Here is a 20,514-nt window from a genome sequence, read left to right as displayed (position 1 = left end):
AAATAGCAAGAGTAATTATGCCATGTCGTTAAACACTTTAAGTCCTTGTGCTACTGGTTTAGCTGGTCTGCAGGCTGGTTTCTCAGTCAGACCAGCTCATTAATTTCCTCACAACCCCTCTAAAGCGAAAAGCTCTCTCTGCAGGGACTGGGTGTCTGTGGAAATACACAATTCAATGCACTTGATAATATATAGTGTAACACATCCATAAGTCAAATTGCATTGTAAAAATCTACTCAAAATATGCTTCATGTAAGACATACATTTACTGGTTTTATTGAAGTCAGATATGTTATTTAATATGAATTTTATATAAAGTAGCATGTACTACACTGACTGCAGAGACAGACCCTGTAACAGCCTGTGGTTATTTGCTGTGCTTGAGAGCACAATACTGTCAGTGCTAGATTGTGTTCTCTGTAACTATTCCGTTTCCTTAATTGGAAATGAACCTGTGAACCCTTAACTATTTATCTGCAGCCAGTATGGGAACCGGCTTCTTGTATTTGTTATCAGGTTGAAAAGCTAAGTGTTGTTGTCAAATAAGGTTCAAAACATTGAAGTACAGTACTTAAGTAAAGTTCATGCATGTTAAACGCTTGAGTTTAAATACTGAGCTTGAGTAACAGAACTGAACAATCTATTAAAGTGTTCTAAGAGAGTGTCTTTTGTATAAAAGAGGATCTCAAAGTATATTGGTATACATATTCTCTTTTCTCTTCTGTCTCTTTCTATTAGGGATAATTCAACCAGGCTTTGAATATACTGTCATATTTTCTGTTATACAGAACACTAAAAGTCATACAGGTTCAGAATAAAATTATGGTGAGTAAATGATGACAGAATTAACATTTTTGAGTGGACTATCCCTTTAATTTCTTACTGTCCTATTCTTTTCTCTGTCATGTGGCATGCTAAGTAAATAATGGACAGAATGAAGCTTGTGTTATATATATATATATATATATAAGCAAGAAATAAACTTATTTCATCTCACTCTTGTGGGAATCTTGTGGAAATGGCAATATATTACAGGTGTCTTTATCTCAGACTGTGCGTCCAGTGCCATGGTTGATTTGCTGAGGGGAAACTGTCAGGAATGATTAGTTGAACACTGCCAAGACAAGATGCTGGGGGCTTTTCTTGCTACTGACTATGTGTTTATGTATATGTGTGTCCAAATTCATGGCTTTGGGCACAGGCTGATATAGGAGATGGAAGGTGAAGGAGAGCAGGGAAAGATTTAAAGATGACATGAAGAGATGCAGAGAGAGAAGGAAGATGAAAGTAAACGAAATGATGGGTAAAAAGGAAGAATATTTTCAAAAATAAGGGTAGGCTATTTTAGCATGCCATAGACAGACTTTTGTTTGATGTAAATCCTAGATCTTTTCCATAAATGTCATTATCTCCTTAGAGTGACTTGGTCATACACCAATAGAGTAAAGAGAGCTCTGACAGAAAATGAGCGGCAAGCTGTAATCAGTGTTCCTCTGTGCTTGTGTGTGGTAATGAGCCTGTCGAGTGTGGACATTGTGTTTCCTCTCTGTTCCTCCTGACAGGACAGACTCCAGACTTACTGATGAGCATGCTGGGTAATGATATGCACTATCAGAGGGATGTTAATCAACACAAAATGTGTGTGGATGCCACAGTGACTCTATTGCATGCTTTGTGTCCTTTCAGTCAATAGAATACAAGTGTGATTTTTATGTTAGTTTAACTCTTTTCAAACAGAGGGCAAACACACAGCAATCAACAGGGCAGAAAACTCAAGCCTCTCTTTGTTGTCATCACTGATACGATAGCTTGTAATATTCCCTTCACTTTTGTGCTGCTGACAAGTATTTGATGTTTTGATGATTCTATCACTGAGCTCTCTTGACAAGCTTGTAGTCCTTTTTTTATTTTTATTTTTTACCCCTAATCGAGTTTTGAAGGCCAACAGAGGTTCAGATTTGACAAGCATAAACCAGGAACTAATGAAAATCAAAGCCTTTTGGCTCTATAATAATGTCTATCTCTATGACAGCGTCTAGTACAGATACTTTTCAGTGTGGATGGCTTGGCTTTTGGGATAAAGATGCTTCTTCCTGTAGGATGGATCTTTAGCAGCTGACATTATTGCAAGAAGGTCAATATGAAGACAGGCAGTCAATTGAAGTCTCCTGTGTAACTTCATTGCTACAAATAATTGAACCGAATCTGTTTCACAAGCACTTAGAGCAAATTACATCCAACCCAGTGGAGGATTTAAAACCTCGAGGACTCCATGGACCCGAATTACAGACAAATAAATAATAAAATAGCCAATTTATTAAGCAGAGTCAAAATAATAAAGAATGAGTTTACATTTGATTGGAATTAGATTTGAGCAGCTAAAATAAGAAGTCGTCATATCATGAAAGGTCAGGAGGATATCTGATCAAAAGCCATAACCAAGAGAAACAACTGCACAATGGAGTGGAATGGAAAGGTATAATTATTCATCAGTCCTAATGTTTTGCATTATTATTTGTTCTTGCTGTTTTATTAATTAATACAGCACAATGGAACATCAAAACAGATGAATTTGCAATTATGGAGGGGAAATTCAGGGGATTGCGAAGTTATACAAAGCTTACAATATGCACTGTTCATGGCCAGAATGAGACCCTTCACAGTGTGCACATTCTATGATGTGTTTACAATGTCCTGGCACAAACACATGAGATGTGTGTATATATATATATATATATATATATATATATATATATAGAAAAAGAAAGAAGCCCATTTCATACAGCCTAGGGCTGTTTTCTATTTCTGGTGGTGGTTGAATAAGGTGATTTTGTGGGATGAGCTATGAAATTTATTTATTCCCTTTTTTCTTGTGTTATAGGATGGAGGATGTCTTCTCACACCTTCAAATGTGTGTCCTGGGAACCCCTACATTGCTGAATGCTTTATCAATGTGTGCAATCATAATGCCATAGTCAGTATGGCTGCACTTTAAAACGCCTACCTTTTCAGTGACCAGCATACAGAACTGTGAGCTAAAGGACAATAAGCTCACAAGTTGTAGTGCCAAGAACACATGAGGGCCCTCTAATGAGGGCCAGCTATCTATTTGCATCCTGTCACATGCTGCCATGACTCAATCCAATGTTACAGTTCTCTCAGCTAATATCTCTGGAGGATATGAATGGGGTAATCTGTACCGTCCATTTTCTGTGTTCAGTGTTCTCACGCTTACTTTGCTGGCCATGCTAGTGGTGGCCACTTTTGTATGGAACCTTCTGGTGTTGGTGACCATCCTGAGGGTGCGCACCTTCCATCGTGTTCCCCACAATCTGGTTGCCTCCATGGCCATCTCGGATGTGATGGTTGCAGGACTGGTAATGCCCCTCAGTCTGGTTAGAGAGCTCTACGGTCGGCGTTGGATTCTGGGTCGGGCACTATGTCAGGTCTGGATCTCCTGTGATGTGCTCTGCTGCACAGCCAGTATCTGGAATGTGACGGCCATTGCCCTCGATCGCTACTGGTCCATCACTCGCCACCTGGAGTACACGCTGAAGACACGCAAACGAATCTCTAATGTGATGATTGGCCTCACATGGCTGCTCTCCTCTGTTATCTCGCTTTCGCCACTCTTCGGTTGGGGTGAGACATACTCGGAAGACAGCCTGACTTGTCAAGTAAGCCAGGAGCCCTCTTACACAGTCTTCTCCACCTTTGGAGCCTTTTACCTGCCCCTCTGCGTGGTGCTCTTTGTCTACTGGAAGATTTACAAGGCTGCCAAGTTCCGTATTGGCTCTCGCAAGATCAACACCATCACACCCATGGCTGAGGTCATAGAGGTAAAAAAAAAACCTGAAGATTATATAAGGCTTTATATACAGTGGCAAGAATAAGTTTTGTGAACCCCATTTCTGCATTTACTGCTCATAAACTTTGGACGTCTTTATAGATAAACACAATCTGACTAAACTAATAACAAAAATAACCCCTCCCCCACAATTTTATTCAATGTAATTAAAAATAAATAAAAAAGTCTAACTTACCTTTCTAATCTTTTTGTATTCTATTTTCTTTTCATTTATTATACAATTATTTATATATATATAAAAAATACCTCTAACTATGGAATTATATTCCGGACTTTATTCAAAAGGAATTGCAAATTGTATTTGCAATTGCGTTTTCAATTTGTGGACGCATAAAATGTGACATAATCCAAATGCAAATCGCGCATTACCGTTTGCATTTTCGTTTAAGCGAACGCACAGTGTCTGCCAAATTTAAAATGGAAATGCAAAGTCCGTTTGCAATTGTGTTTCCCATATCTTACGAGCTGTGAGCCTGTCATAATTAAATAGCAATATTAATTACCACATTTGCCTTTTCACTCTCTCTGCACTGTGCATGTAAATTGCCAAAACTCAAATGGAATCGCAATTCCTTTCGCATTTGAATTTTCAACGTCTACACGGAAACCGGTCAATCAAGTGACAGTCGACGGTAATAAATAATTATTAATTAATTAGTGTGGACTTTGTCATCTAAATACTTAATAACCAATAAGGTTAAGGATGTGTCTTAAAAATTACTTCATCTTTTCATGTTTCCTAATATTGACACTTTGTTCTTTTTGTGGTGCTGAACACGAATCCATTTCTCATCTCTTCTGGGAATGCACATATACAAGTCTGTTCTGGAAGAATTTTTGTATCTTCGATCATACTAAAATGTACCATGTTTTACTATGGTAAATATGAGTTATCGATAGTGTTTATAATTAAACCACAGAAGCCACAAATGTACAGTTGTCTAAAACGTTATGAAATGTTCTTTAACATCATGAACCATAAAATGTAGTCAGTGGTATGCTATGGTTTATTTTCATAATAGGTAAACACAGGTCACAAGTTAACACGGTCACATTTCCTTGATTCAGCAGCTGCACGATGTGCCGCCGAGAGTCCTGTCTTCAATCGAGAGATCTGGAGCTGATTTGTTGTAGATCGGTAGCTCGGTGGTTAGTGACTCTCGCGGCGCGCCGTCTTTTAGCGCGTTCGAAACCCGTGCCAACACAGACGTACTTTATTTTTTTGACTACTGCAATTTTCCTCACTGTACAGTATATTTACAATAAAACAAAAAGGATATGAAATACCACTGTCTCCTTTCGTTTTTTATTGAAACATAATAATAGCAGCAGAAATGTACTTGGTTCAGGGAAATGTGTATATATACAGTCATTACAAATGAAACTAAATATAATATCAATTGGCCCCACCCCTGTCACTTGATTGACCGGTTTCCGTGTAGACGTTGAAAATTCAAATGCGAAAGGAATTGCGATTCCATTTGAGTTTTGGCAGTTTACATGCACAGTGCAGAGAGAGTGAAAAGGCAAATGTGGTAATTAATATTGCTATTTAAATATGACAGGCTCACAGCTCGTAATATATGGAAAACACAATTGCAAATGGACTTGGCATTTCCATTTTAAATTTGGCAGACACTGTGCGATCGCTTAAACGAAAATACAAACGGTAATGCGCGATTTGCATTTGCATTACGTCACATTTTATGCGTCCACAAATTGTAAACACAATTGCAAATACAATTTGCAATTCCTTTTGAATAAAGTCCGGAATATAATTCCATATCTAACATTAACTTGCTCTATTCTTTTTCTATTCTATCTGTTTTCTTTTTATTTATTATATTATTTAAAAGCCCTTGCTATGTGTACTGCATTTCAGCTAACTGAGACTTGTTATAGCACTTATATATCATTGCTCTTTTGTTGTTTTTGATTGCTTCCATTGTCCTCATTTGTAAGTCACTTTTGATAAAAGTGTGTGCTAAATGACTAAATGTAAATGTAATTATTTTAGTGTATTTATTTACAGTGCAGGAAGTAAGTGAAAGATTGAATTTAGTAACTTGTAGATACTTCTTTAGCACCACCAAACTTTTTTTGATTTTGTTTTTTTAACTGCTTATAGGACTTTTGACCTGTTTTGCACCATCCCTCCCCACAAATCTGTTTCAGTTCAGTATCCATGTTTCTGTGTTTTCTTGATCGCACAGTCTTCTGAATTTGCTCAAGGTCAGGACTCAGGCATCTTCTTTTTTTCAGCCGTTTAGTGGATATACTTGTGTGATTTGTCATTGACTTGTAGCCTATCTAAAACTTGAAGTCATTCATTCCATCATTCGTCTGTAAAATGTCTTGATACTCTTTATAATTCATTGTTCCTTTCAAAATCGCAAAGTGAGGCAACAAAGCAGCATTTCATTTGGTTGAGATGAGGTTTGGAGCTCTTTCTGCTATTGTGTATGTTGCCTCAACTGTTCACAGAAGCATTGTGGAACAACAAATTGTGTTGGGTAAACATTAGAGCCATCTTTGCATGATTGCTGCTCCTAGAGAGAGTAGCAACAGCCAGCATTTTCTACATTTGTGGATCCTTTTGCAGTGCTTTTCCTTCTTTTTGCATCTTTCTAATGTGCTTTGCAGCTATTGGGATAAAGGCATGGTTCACACAAAACAATCAGAGAACATATTTGTAAGTAAACCTTTTTTTGTTTGCCTTTATTTAAAGGGCTGGGCACATGTGTGATCCTTACTTCAAATCTCATCTCCTTAACTGACTCCATGTAGCTTTTGGAGAAGCCAAAACAGTTTTTCATTTAATTTTTTTAGCCTGCCCTGTCAGTTATTACACAGTATCTTCAATAAAATGTAAAAGAAATAAAAATAAATACAACTGGTTGTGTGTTTTTAGTGTAGTCACACTGATCAGACCACAATTTATCTGCAATCACTGCAGAAATTCTGAATTATATATATATATATATATATATATATATTTAACAAATTGGTTAAGTAAATGATTCAACAAGTCACTCATTGAAGGCTGCTTGTATACACTCTAGTACAGGGGTAGGCAAGTTCGGTCCTAGAGAGCAGCAGTCCTGCACAGTTCAGCTCCAACCCTGAAAAAAAACCCTCACCTGCCTGTACCTTAGTAATCCTGAGTGGATTGATAAGCTTGTTCAGGTGTGTTTGATTAAGGTTGAGGCTGAACTCTGCAGGTTTGTGGCTCTCTAGGACCGAACTTGCCTACCCCTGCTCTAGTAGGTAGTTTAAGACAATTATTTATTTAATTAATTATATAATTTTGTATTTGAGACTATTAAATAGGATCATATAAATTAAAGAGCCTTGATTTCATTTATTTGTTCATATAGACAGTATTCTAATTGCTACTGTAAGCTGTGGTGCGAGAGGAAACAAAAATGAAGACTAAAAGGCCGAGAGAATAGAAATGTTTGGGTGCAGTGCAGAGATGAAGATCAAACGTAGCAGAGCTATTTTCTCTGAAGCTAGGCTCAACCCACAGAGCTGACACCTGCCCCACCATGACACACAGTTCCCTCTCAACACGCACAGAGTGAGAGAAAAGGGTATAATTAGAAGCAGCTTCTCACTGCTTCCTCACACATAACAATCATTTGTAAATATGCATTTCTATATTAGTTTATAAGATTTCTAGATAATGCTCATGATCTACTCTTAATTAATTGGTTCTACAACCAATTTTTAACATAATTAATTTTCAGTGGTTAACTTCACATCAAATAACACCACATGACTATATAATTTCTCTAAAAAAAAAAAAGATCCTATCATTAATTTGGCATTATCATTAAATGCTCCATATATACATTTGAGGTCAATAAGTAAAAAAACAATCTGTAAAAATCGAGACTGCATGGATGCTCAGTGTCCACCGTTTTTCCTAATGGGGACAAACTTAAACAACAGTGTTAATGTAGACACGCAATTAAAGCTTAATTGCATTTAATTCGATTCTTCCTCTGTCTCTCTTATTTGAATTCTATTCTCTTCCTTTCTTCTATGCATGTCTCACCTTTTTATGTCTTTTCTTTTGTCTGCATTACTAAATTTATCTACTCTGTCCATGTAGTGATGAATAAAAAAAGTCATGGAGATGGCATTTGATAGTAACGGCAAACTCCTTAACAATCCAACCTATATTCTATTTTCAAACATATATATAGACATATGTATATATTGTAATATTATTTTTATTTACAATTATTTTATCATTTGAAATAGAAATATATGGATTTTTTATGTTTGAATCTCTTATGCTCACCAAGGCTCACCTTGCTAAAGGAAAGTATTAATTTCTAAAAAAAATAAAATAAAAAAAGAAAAAGTACAGCAGAGCACCTACAAAAGCAGTTAATATGCATTTAACATTCTCTACATACATTCAATGCAGAGAATTTGATGAGAGAATGTTGCATCATTGGAATGAGATACCAACTGTCACTCCTCAGATGAAGAAGTTTGCATCCACATCTTTTGGGTTCATCCAGTTATTCTGTAATATTTTCTCCCTCAGTCTCTTCACCATCTCTTTTATTTCTTGTTCTACCATTTGTATGCATACAAGCGTACTCACACTCCCTCTTTTTATCTGTTTTCACATAAAATACTTAAGTCCATTATTCTCACTAACGTACACTGATCCAAAAATCTGTTAATTGCCTGATTGCCTCCTCTATCTGTCAAAACGCACAAACAAACACACATACACACAGTAATTGTGCTTTGTTCTGCCACAGCACTCTGTGCAGTCTCTGTACTATGATATTGTCTAAATCCTTACTGGAAGTCCTCACAGATACTATTTTGTTCTCTAAGAAACAACACAGTTGTGAGGAGACTACCTTTTCTAGTATCTTGGACAGAGATCGGTCTGTAATTAACTAATTCTCCAGGATCAAGTTGTGGTTTTTAATGGGTGCTTAAATTAAGCTTAATGACAGCAAGTTTGAAGGTTTTTGGAACATATCGTAATGACAATGATGAATTAATAATTTTAAGAAAAGGATCTATGATGTCTGGAAGCACCTCTTTTAGTAGATGGTATAAGGTCTAACATACCTGTTGTTGGTTTATATGATTTAACATTTTTATACAATTCTTCCTCTTCTATAGTAGAGAAAGAGTGGAACTGTTCCCCAAGGGATCTATAGTGCACTGTCTGATGCAATACTGTAGATGATGGCTGCATGGTTATAATTTTATCTGCAATAGTATTGATCTTGGAAGTAAAGAAGTCAGTACTGTTGTGCTATTGGGAAATGACTTTGCCTGTTGATGCTTTATTTTTTGTTAATTTAGCCACTGTATTGAATAAATACTCGGGGTTGTGTTTGTTTCTTCTAAAAGAGATGAAATGTAAGCAGATCTAGCAGTTTTTTTAAAGGATTTTCTGTCTGTATAAGTACTTTCCCTCCATGCAATATGAAATACCTTCCAGCTGCACTCCATCTTCCAGGCTGCTGTCTTTAGGGTGTAAATGTGCTTGTTTCATCTTTAAACATAAAGGAGCGGCCGTGTCTAAAGTAGAGCTGAAGATCTTTGCCCGAGCCGACCCGACGGGTTCGGTCGGGTTCGGGCTTAATTTATATCATCTTACGCGGGCTCGGGCCGGGCTCGGGCTTGCGCTCTGGTTTGTGAGGTAAACGAGCGGTCATGATATGTGTTTCGTTAGCGCGAGAAAGATGCGAAAATGGATGCGGAGTAGGTGTAACGGAGGCTTGCCTCTGGCAATTACGTTTTGGTTGCACCAGCAACTAAAGCAAAGTCTGAGGTGTGGAAAAGTTTTGACCATGTTTATAATGAGAATAATAACACAATTCCTGCCGGCCCGAGACTCAAACTCACAACCTTTCGATTGGGAGTCCGACTCTCTAACCATTAGGCCACGACTTCCCTTAATATTTGGGTTATTGCCAAATACCCATCTTAATTTAAAATTTATCTTAATTTAATTTGTTAAAAATGACTCGTTTTTATAGGTGCGTCTATTTATAGGCTAAATGAGCCTATGTCTAGAATGCTGAGATGTTACGATGTTACAGAGGACTTATTTTATTTCTTTATTCCAACTTCCAAGTGGTCTAGTTTAGTGGTCTAGTTATGAATAAATTATGTTAAAACATGTATAAATGACTCATTCTTGACAAAAGGCAAAAGAGCTGTGTGTGTGTGTATTTGAGTAATGTCGGGCTGTAAACGGGTTCGGGCTTTAAAAAAGCTGTCAATCAAAATGTACTTGTTGGGCTCGGGCCGAAACCTGTCGGGCTCGGGTCCTGTCGGGCCTAACTTTTTTAAGGCCCGATTACAGCCTTAGTCTAAAGTGATAGAAATAGAGAGTATGTTGATCATTTTATTCTGAGCTATTGCATATGCTGAGGAATTGAGACAAATCGGGAAGATTATTTACAAAGCAGTCTTTTGTTGTATATGTGATGGTTCTACCATATTTGTAACACAGAGTTGAATTTGCAGCTTTAGCTATATGTAGTATACACAAAAGCACTATTCGGATGGGACTAGTTTTACAGGAGGTTAGAGAAGGAGGTTAGAGAGGAGGTGTGTTTTTCTCACACAACCTCTGTGATAATTCCAGAGCAAATTACCTACTGTTTTTCAGCAAACTCGGTGATCCTCTGAGAAAACTAATCCCGTCCAAATGTGAATGTCTGTGATTGACGGTGATATTTTATTTCACAACGCGTTTCCTTGTGTGTTTTGGCCAACGTGAATTACCGTAGATGCTCTTTCGTGCGCATGTTTGATATATTTGCTTACCGGCAAAGAAATAATAATAAAAAAATAATACAAATAATAAAATCAAGAGCAAGATCACGTAAACTGTTAATACCGGCTATTGTAATAGCAGCATCAGGTAAGATTACTCACATTCATTTATGCACTCAGTTACGTAATGTTTTAATCAGAGGTGGGTAGTAACGAGTTACATTTACTTCGTTACATTTACTTGAGTAATTTTTTGGGGTAACGAATACTTTTCGGAGTATATTTAAAGATGGGTACTTTATACTCTTACTTGAGTAAATTTTTGGGGAAAAATCTGTAATTTTACTTCGTTACTGTGGGCGACGCTCCTCTCGTTACTTTATCTTAATGCAATAAATGTTATAATGCTTCAGTTTATTCCAAACGCGCCGTCTACTTTTCTCTGGGCAATGAGCGATGCCCATTCGTGAATGATTCATTCTTTTGAGTCAATTCTGTTCAAAGGCTTGATCAAACCAATTGGCAAACGAGTGAATTGGTTCATGAATCAGTTTGAATGAGTCGTTCCGTTCCCTGCCGCACGCGCTGTGCATCTGAAGTGGTTCACTCGGAGTTGTAACGTTTAAGAACAGAAAGAGCGTTGAAAACGTGGCTGGAACTGCACTGAATTGAAATCTGCAAAGGTTATTATTTGCTAGCGATGGAGATCCTTATTAGATGAACACCGCGTGTGCTGTCTACTGTTTAACAGGTAATAACTTGGGCTACATTCGATTACAGTACACGATACCACTGTGACATTAGTTTGTTGTACGTGTGTGGCTTATAACAGAGGGGAGTCAAGTTGAATGCAGCTTCCAAAAGACAAAAAATAGCCGATTAAGATTTTATTAATTTTAATACAATCACACTGGTGCAAGTACGTTCAGCGAGTCATATTATCAGCTGCTAAATTCAGATCTGTGATTGCTTGCTGGCGCTGAGCCAGAGATAGATGCGTTTATACAGCGCTGCGCATTATAACCAATCACACAAGATTCTTTTGAGCTTATTAAAGCATTGGCCAATCAAAGGTGTTCCGATGAGTCATCGCTAAAATGCCGGTGCTTCCTTCACTCGCTCACTGACTGGATACCTCTTTCTGGCGAATTCTCTCGCAGGAACAACAAAGTGCAGATGTGTGTACGAATCTTTAATTAAGATATTGATTTCACAGTGTTAACAGTTTCAGTGATTTTAATGGGAGTTTCTGAGAGTGATTGAAATCTAGACTGTCAGTGAAAATTATCTTTAATAATGTAAATGTTATTTGCTCTCTTTCTGAACAATGAAAGATTAGTAGCAATATTTATATCACATTAACTTTCAATGTTAAATTCACATTTAATATAAAGTCAGTCGTATTAAAAATATGTTATGGCATGACACCTATATCTGTTACTTAAGTAAACAGACAAGCTCTTATAATAAATTACATAAATTGGAGTAAAGGCTGATGAAATATATACATTTATACACACACACATACATTACATACATTTTATCTATATATCTAAATAAAAATAGGCTCAGTATATATGACCCAAAGTAACTAGTAACTAACTACTTGAGTAGATGTTTTATCCGATACTCTTTTACTCTTACTCAAGTAACTATTCAAGACTAGTACTTTTACTTTTACTTGAGTAAATATTTCTAGAAGTACTTTTACTTGAGTACAGTTTTTGGGTACTCTACCCACCTCTGGTTTTAATTACATATGTACCTTTATGAAAATTAAACATACGGTACGTTTAGCCTACTACACACACACACAAAAAAAAGGAAAACAAGTTAAACTAAAGGAACCTCACATTAACATGGTTTTGCTATACTAGCCATTTAGTATTTTGTGTAATAATACTAATGGCAATCATTGTGAATGAATGCAATGCACGCATACGTAGCGCATGATCTCTGTGACGCCCAGATTCACAAATCAGACCCTCCCACCTCTGTAATAAACATGGAGATGTTAGTCCCGTCCGAATTGGTACATGAAAATCGCAGACGTCAGGTGGTAAGAATCGAAACTCAAACGTGGTTTAGAAAACTAGTCTCGTCCGAATAATTATCTGAGATATCATCGCTCTGCTTCAGAATTTCAGTGCCATCGACATCAATTAACACTTATTACACTAAATAATGTTATATAAAGCACCATTACTTCAAACAAATTAGACTTGAAACCAGACCTCCCTTTACCTTTTGAATGCAGTTCATGTTTGTAACAGTAATCTTGGGGGGTAGACTCGTTTAAAGTAATGTAATCATCTGGTTTTAGGCAGGTTTCTGTCAAACAGAGCATATCTAGTTTATGATCTGTGATCATATTTAAAAAAAAAAAAGCTTTAGTAGAAAAGGATCAAATATTCATTAAACCAAGCTTTATCATTTGTTTATCAGTATTATATTGTTTTTTCAATTGTTGAATATGAACATTTTATGATATCTAGGTGAAGGAATCTCTAACTGTGCTGATAACTAACTTCTGTGACGTGAGGTGGCTAGCAGATGGTCGGTTTAGCCAGTCTTTATGCTTCCTGAACTGGGCCACAGTTAGTCAAGTACAGTCTCTAAGACTATGTGTCATATTTCTAGAGAGAAGTGTGGCATCACCCCTGAAGGGATGAAGACCATCTCTTTTCAGTAGGTCAGGTCTGCCCCAAAAACTCATCCAGTTGTATATGTACAATATAACAATACAGTATTATACAATATTATACAGTTTATACAACATGTTATTTCTGGGCCCCTAGTTTGATTGGATAAGCTGTGTTTTAGAGGCTCATAACAGCACTGGAATGTTTGACTGTTTATATCACTCTACTTCTCTGTTTGGCCCGGTCTAGACTCGAGTATGTGAGCGTTATGGAAACAGAGTAAAGTGACGTGCATTTAACATGCTTTCATTCTGTGCATTGCTTAGCAACACATTAAGCAGCTAGATGCTTCTTTTGGATGAATGAATTAAGCATTTACATAGTGCTTTATTGTGAATTGCTGTACACCCAAAGTGCTTGTCAATCATGAGGGGGTCTCTCCTCAACCCCCACCAGTTTGCTGCATCCACCTGGATGATGCAACGGCAGCCACAGTACAACGGCACCAATGCGCTCCCCACACACCAGCTAAGGGTGGAGAGGAGAGAGAAATAGAGCCAATTCAGTGGATGGGGATGATTAGGAGGCCATGATTGACAAGGGACAGTGGAGGCAATTTGGCCAGGACACCGGGGTTACACCCCTACTGTTTATGAGAAGTGCCATGGGATTTTTAATGACCACAGAGAGTCGGGACCTAGGTTTAGCATCTCATCGCATAAAGACATGTGTAGCAGAAACTACGTCAGTTTCACAAAGTTCGGGAAATCTGCTTCATGAGCAGCTGTAAACCACATGAAATCTATGGTAACTATGGCATTGCAGTGGAAAAAAACAGTCTCTCCTCGACATCACTTACCCAACCGTTTTTTGAGGGCCGGTCAAAGCAGGTGGTAGGCTGGTTTTTTGCAAATTTGTAACATGTGCTGCGTTCACGCCATGTGGTAATTACCCTAATTTCTAGATGAACATGTGACATCCTTCTCTGAGCTTTTCACATCCTTGGACTCAGAATTATGTGTTTCTATGGCAACACTATGCCTAAATTAATCTACGGTGGTCACATGGTACAAGTCGGAGCTCTAAAAAATTCCCAGTTTACAAGTTGTAATTTCGAGTTCTACAAGGATGCGAATGCTTTTACAAGTTGGAATCTCGCATTTAGGTTAATTATGACATGGCGAGAATGCTCCTATAGGACGTTGCTGTCATACAAATAATGGCAGGACCATGAACAAAGCATTTCAGGCAAGTGTTTTCTGTCGGAAAGATTCACTCCTTTGGCATGGATTTTGTGCAGATTGTTTATATGCAGACAGCACATAGCAGGTGTCCTTTAAAGATCAGAGTAGGAAAAGTGTGATGTCTAGACACGGATATGTACCAAAGGAATGTTTTACTACCTTAATGTTACAGTGTTTCAGAGTTTTGTTTTTTATTATTAAATTTGTAATTATTTGATATTAATTAAACTATACTTTTTATTATGAAGCTCTGCATAGTCCAAACCTATCTGACACCGAACTGATCACAGAGACTCAATTTTAACAAAAAGTGTAATTGCTGCTTTCTGCCCACCAAGCAACATAAACGCATACAAAGTGGATAGGGTTGATTTAGGTTGTAGGAAAGCCAAAAACATTGCCTGCTATCCGGCAGTGATGAACTATTTAAGCTTTAAAGATGAAAAATTAAATCTTTTATGAACAAATTAAATAGTTGTGTACTTAAAACTACCAATACATCCTATTTGTTTACTGCCAGGTAAAGGAGGCTGAACGACAACCACAGATGGCCTTCACAGTTCGTCATGCTACTGTATCATTCCAGACGGATGGCGAGACGTGGCGAGAGCAGAAAGAGAGGAGAGCAGCACTGATGGTGGGCATCCTGATAGGTGTGTTTGTTCTCTGTTGGATTCCCTTTTTCCTTGCTGAGCTCATCATTCCGCTCTGTTCATGTGACATCCCTCCTGTCTGGAAAAGTGTCTTCCTCTGGCTGGGTTACTCAAACTCCTTCTTTAACCCACTCATCTACACAGCCTTTAACAAGAACTACAACAACGCGTTTAGAAACCTTTTTTCCAGACAGCGATGAGGAACAGAAAGAAGAAAGACCAGAATGAAGACCTTTGGGTTTTATGAGTGGAAAGTGAGAAGAACATCAAGAGAAGCCTTCTTCTCAGTTCAGACACAGAAGAACAAGCAATTCACTCACTCTAACCGTTGTTAAAGGAGGAAGGGGGATTTCCAACACACATCGGAAACCCTGCAGGTGTAGTGCAGGTGTAGTGTTGAGATCTGTCTGTGTCTGTGTATGGCTGCTGCTGCTGCTGATGTCTTCATGGTTAGACAAGTTGGCACTACCTGTTGATTCAGCAGTACTGATATAATGCACATCTTCTAAACCTTGGATGGTTTAGAAGATGTGCATTATATCAGTACTGCTGAATCAACAGATAGTGCCAATTTGTCTAACCATGAGGTGTCTGCTTTAGCAAGATTGAACAAATCATTCAGACACTAAGCAAACTTTCTGTAGCTCTTGCAATTTCTGTGAAACCATAGATTCGTTCCACTGTTTTAATGGATGTGAAACATCAAAGCACTTTTTCTTCTAATTGTCAATGATGACACAATGTAGGCATTTGTACATTTCATGAAAATCTGGCTTAATATCCTTTCATTTCTTAAAAATATACTGGCTAAGGAGCAATTTGTATTTCCATTTATTTCATTATTTTTTGCTTATGAGGAAAGTTGATGTGCAAAAGATGAACTAAGACAATTCATGATTTCAGGTAAAGACATAGTATAATGAAGTGAAATTGAAATTTTGAACAGAATAGTTGTTCTAAATGACCTCATAACAATGCCTTTGTTTCCAAGTATCACATCTCAGCACATTACCATGAATGGATTCATCCTTCCTCTTTGTAAGCTACCATTGTAGCAGAGTGAATTGCAATATGGAGATTACATGGAATGAAATGTAAACAAGCCTGCAGGTTTTTTTGTTTGTTTGTTTGTTTGTTTGTGCTACAGTTGTTTATCAGTGAATAAGACAATGTAAAAGGCTGAATGTCTCTCAACAGTTCTGTGTCCCTATAAATGAGGGTGAAGACGTTCTGATTTTGTATTGCAGTGTGGAGGCTTGTCCACACATGTCCGTTGAAATGGCTGCTTCTGTTAACAAAATACCTTTCTAATACTAAAATGAACACGATGGTCAGTGACAGCTTTGTTATGCCCCTAGCAGTTATCACAGTGCTTCCAGTGCATGTCCAAAGAATCACAATAAGTTTGAAACAGTATCTCTTTAAAAGATTTTATCAGTTTATCAGTTCATCCATTACACATAGACTCCGCTTTAGGGCAGCACAAACTTTTACTTTGCATATGTGTCTATGAGAATAAAGTCATGTCTGTAGTGAGACTAGTACTCAAGCTTCTGAAAGGTTGAATAAAGTGAGCCAGATACTGAGAGATGAAAAAGGAAATGGAAAGGCAAAGAGTGGGAACATGAATATGTGACCCTGGACCACAAAACCAGTCTTAACTGTTAATTTGTCGAAATTGAGGTTTATATATCAACTGAAAGCTGAATAAATAAGCTTTCCAATGATGTATGGTTTGCCAGGATCGGACAACATTTGACCGAGATACATTAATTTGAAAATCTGGAATCTGAGGGTGCAAAAAAGTCAAAATACTGAAAAAAAAACAAATTTGCCTTAAAATTTGTCCAAATGAATTCTTAGCAATGCATATTAACAATAAAAAATTAAGTTTTGATATATTTACGGTAGGAAATTTACAAAATATCTTCATGGAACATGATCTTTACTTAATATCCCAGTGATTTTGAAAGAAAAATCGATAATTTTGACCCATACAATGTTTTTTTGGCTATTGCTAAAAATATACCCCAGCGACTTTATACTGTTTTTTTGTGCTATAGGGTCACATTTGTTCTCTCTTAATATAGGGCTTTTTAGAAATACCCATTCTTACCCAATCTTGCTTTATTGTTTTCCATGTTTCACACTGTATGTTCATGCATTTTGTGGTGTCAGTATTATTGTTTGGACAAGCAGCACACGACCTGTGTTATAGCAGCTTGTTTCGCTCTTGCTCTTCATCGCTTTATATATTTCTGACTGTACCATTCAGTTAGTCCTGAGTAGTAGACCATAACTGTAAGAATAAAACAATCTATTATTCACTTCAATTAACTCATTTTCTGTCAATTTTCTTTTCGCATTACACTGCTTTCTTAAATGCACCACTCAGGTTAAAATAAGTTAACATTATAAAAATAGGTTAACATTATCAAAACACCTTTTAAGACTTTTTGAACATGTCATTTTTAAAAGCACAGAAAGGTTATGTGTGAATCAGCCCTATACTGCATTGCTTCATTGCAGTAGTGGTTGCCTCTGTTTCACTGTATGCCAAGACATTTACAGGTTTTCTTCATTCGCTTTGATACAAAATGGACCAGCCTTCAAAAATCTGTGTGAACAAGAAGTTGTTACCGTTTAGTATTGTGATGTATTTACAACTGAAATGGACTTTAGAATAGAGAGCACGGTTTTATTTTAGTGCACCTCCCTGTGATCTCTTGTTCGCCGTAAACTATCTGTTAGAGGGATGTGGTAAAAGATATTCTGCCCAATGAGAGAATGAATGCCATTCCAGAGCAGAAGCAGAGTTTGATTAAAGAATACCAAGACAAATAATAATTTTTTTACTGTGGATTAACTAGCACAGATTAATTGCTCACCTAAAACTAGCGATGTGTGCAACGCATTTGTACAAACAGTGAAACAAAATAGATCACCTGCAGAAGTCGGTATCTTGCTCAAAAAAGTTAATCTCTCAAAAGTAAATATTCATGTCAGTGAACATATCAGTGCCATCATAATGTTCTTCTTCCCAAACAAAAGCATTGTTCAGAATGCTTAGCCATATTTTCTTAAGTAAAATATGACTAAAATGCACAAGGCTAAACTTTTCTTGTATGGTATAGATTCAACAGTACAAACTACAAAGTTATATCACTGTATGTGGGATACTGATCAAAAGAGACTGGACAGGGAAAAAACATTAAGGATTTTACAGCAAAAAGACAGAAATACAAAATAAATAAAATAAACATTGAACATCCCTAAAACTGTAAATGCAGCACTGTATGGGGGATTAAAGCACAGTTTTGTACTCCCCCTGACGTCTCGGTCTGCTGGACCACAGATTCTCCTCCACGTCTCAAGGGATTTCTTCCTTTGCAATGCAGCATAAAAATAACCCTTTGGAAGCCTCATTCCCCTTCATAGATTTATCTGCAGAGCAGTTCGTCAGTTCAGGGCACATTTACAAGAAAGTCTAAGAGAAATAAATACAAAACATATGCTTGACCGATTATAACAACTGGTTCAACCTTTTTACATTTAATGACTTGTCCAATGAACTAATGCCTAGACTTTTTAGGGTGGTAAGATTATTACATACAGTAATATATTCTGAGTAACACATAAGCAAATGAATAAGTAGGAAACAGAATACTGTTGTATAAATCAATTGCAAGAATGTACCAAAGCAATGGCAATTTATTCAAACAAATGAGAAATTGCTTTTATGATGAGCAAGTAACTAGATATGGAGGTTGAATAAACAGTTTTATGCATTTCTATTGTCATCAGAGAAATGCAAAAGCGAACTGAGCAAAGTAAAATCACAATAACCTGGTGTTAAATGCAGTGTGAAAAGCCCAACTGAAGAAAAGAACGTGCAGAACCATGGTACACATTTAACCTACTGTGAAGATTGGTAAAACAATGCTGCTGTTTTCTGTCCTCTGATTAAATTTCTTACTTGACCGAGGTTTTCATTCTTAACACAAGCTGGAATGTTTTTTCATCATATCTGCTGTAATGTAAGCTTTGCACTTTAACGACATGTACCTTTTTGTACTATTTAAGTATTTCAATTATAAGTATGATGTAGTTTATACTGTAATATTAGGTTGTTGTGTATGAACCACAATGTCAAGGCTATATGCTTTCAAAAGGAATTTATAACTGTAAGAAAATATCAGTATAAAACAAACAAACAAACTGATAATTGTCTGCCAGGACATTATTCAAAATATTGAATAATATAATATAAGATAAGATCTGTAATGTTGCAAAGACTAAAGTCTCAAACAAAAAGAGATATTCTTTATAAAAGTTAAGTCAACCACACCTACCTAAAACAGCTAATTCTAACATACCCCCACATCTCTACTTTACTATGTGGGAAGATTTGCATAACGCCACCCAAACCTTCATTCAAAGAAAGAAGGTGTGACTTTTAATTTCCGCTGTTGCCGCCACATTGGCTGCCATGTTGTGGAGAAGCTATGTTTTTCGTTGTGAAAGTGAAACTACTTTGTTTGGCCTTTCAAAAGAGGACACAACTAGAAATCAGTGGTTCAACACCGCTCCAGAAAAGTTCAACCCAAATATTCATATGTGTGCAGCTCATTTTGTGAAGGATGAGGACTGTTTCCTGTGAGAGTAGCCTACAATGTCTGTATATAAAGTGGGACAGTATGACGCTTCTGACTCACAGCCTGTAAGTAAATTTTTTTATATTTAAAGTGCCCCTATTATGCCATTTTTAAGGTTGCTAATATTGTTTTATGATTCTCCTAAAACAGGTTTACATGCATGCAAGGTCAAAAAAACATTATTTTGCCCTGGAGACTTGTCAATACATGGGAAAGATGCTATCGATTGTAGCTTACCAATTCGAGGCTGAGTCTGATGATGAAACGGTTGAACTGACTTTTTGTGGGCAGGCAAGTTTGCGAGGTAGAACATGGGCGGACATTATGCAAATGTGTTACTTTGTGACATAAAACCGTAACAGAATAAGATTCTAATTCCTCACGACTCATTTAGGCATTGCGAGCCGACTCTTTTTTTATTTATTTTTTTTGACAATAACTATTTATTGTGCACTGTTGACTTCACAACTTTGCAGATAGTTTATGTTCACATACAGCTACATGACACAATGAAGGTTGAAGGCATATGAAGGCATAATAGGGGCACTTTAAAGAATTTGCCACTGATGATTCAAACATGAGTTTTAAGCAGTGTAAGGTAGCGCTTGTTGTTTGTCATTCCTCTGATCACAAATGCAGACATGGTTTTATGTTTACGGGGAATGATATGCAACACAACGC

At 37.0% G+C, this 20,514-nt stretch overlaps 1 protein-coding gene across 1 annotated transcript; it reads left to right on the top strand.

Annotated features, from left to right (window-relative positions):
* Positions 1–3,090: 3,090 nt before the first annotated feature.
* Positions 3,091–15,684, top strand: LOC132097597 (5-hydroxytryptamine receptor 5A-like). The gene is made up of 2 exons (XM_059503435.1): positions 3,091–3,839; positions 15,046–15,684. The coding sequence occupies exons 1-2, from the start codon at positions 3,132–3,134 to the stop codon at positions 15,376–15,378; spliced, it is 1,041 nt and encodes a 346-aa protein (XP_059359418.1). The 5' UTR covers positions 3,091–3,131; the 3' UTR covers positions 15,379–15,684.
* Positions 15,685–20,514: the final 4,830 nt, after the last annotated feature.

The sequence above is a fragment of the Carassius carassius genome, chromosome 2 (assembly GCF_963082965.1).
Source record: "Carassius carassius chromosome 2, fCarCar2.1, whole genome shotgun sequence".
Lineage (NCBI taxonomy): Eukaryota > Metazoa > Chordata > Actinopteri > Cypriniformes > Cyprinidae > Carassius > Carassius carassius.
Note: the sequence above shows the minus strand (reverse complement) of the source record. Positions and strands in the feature narration are given on the sequence as shown.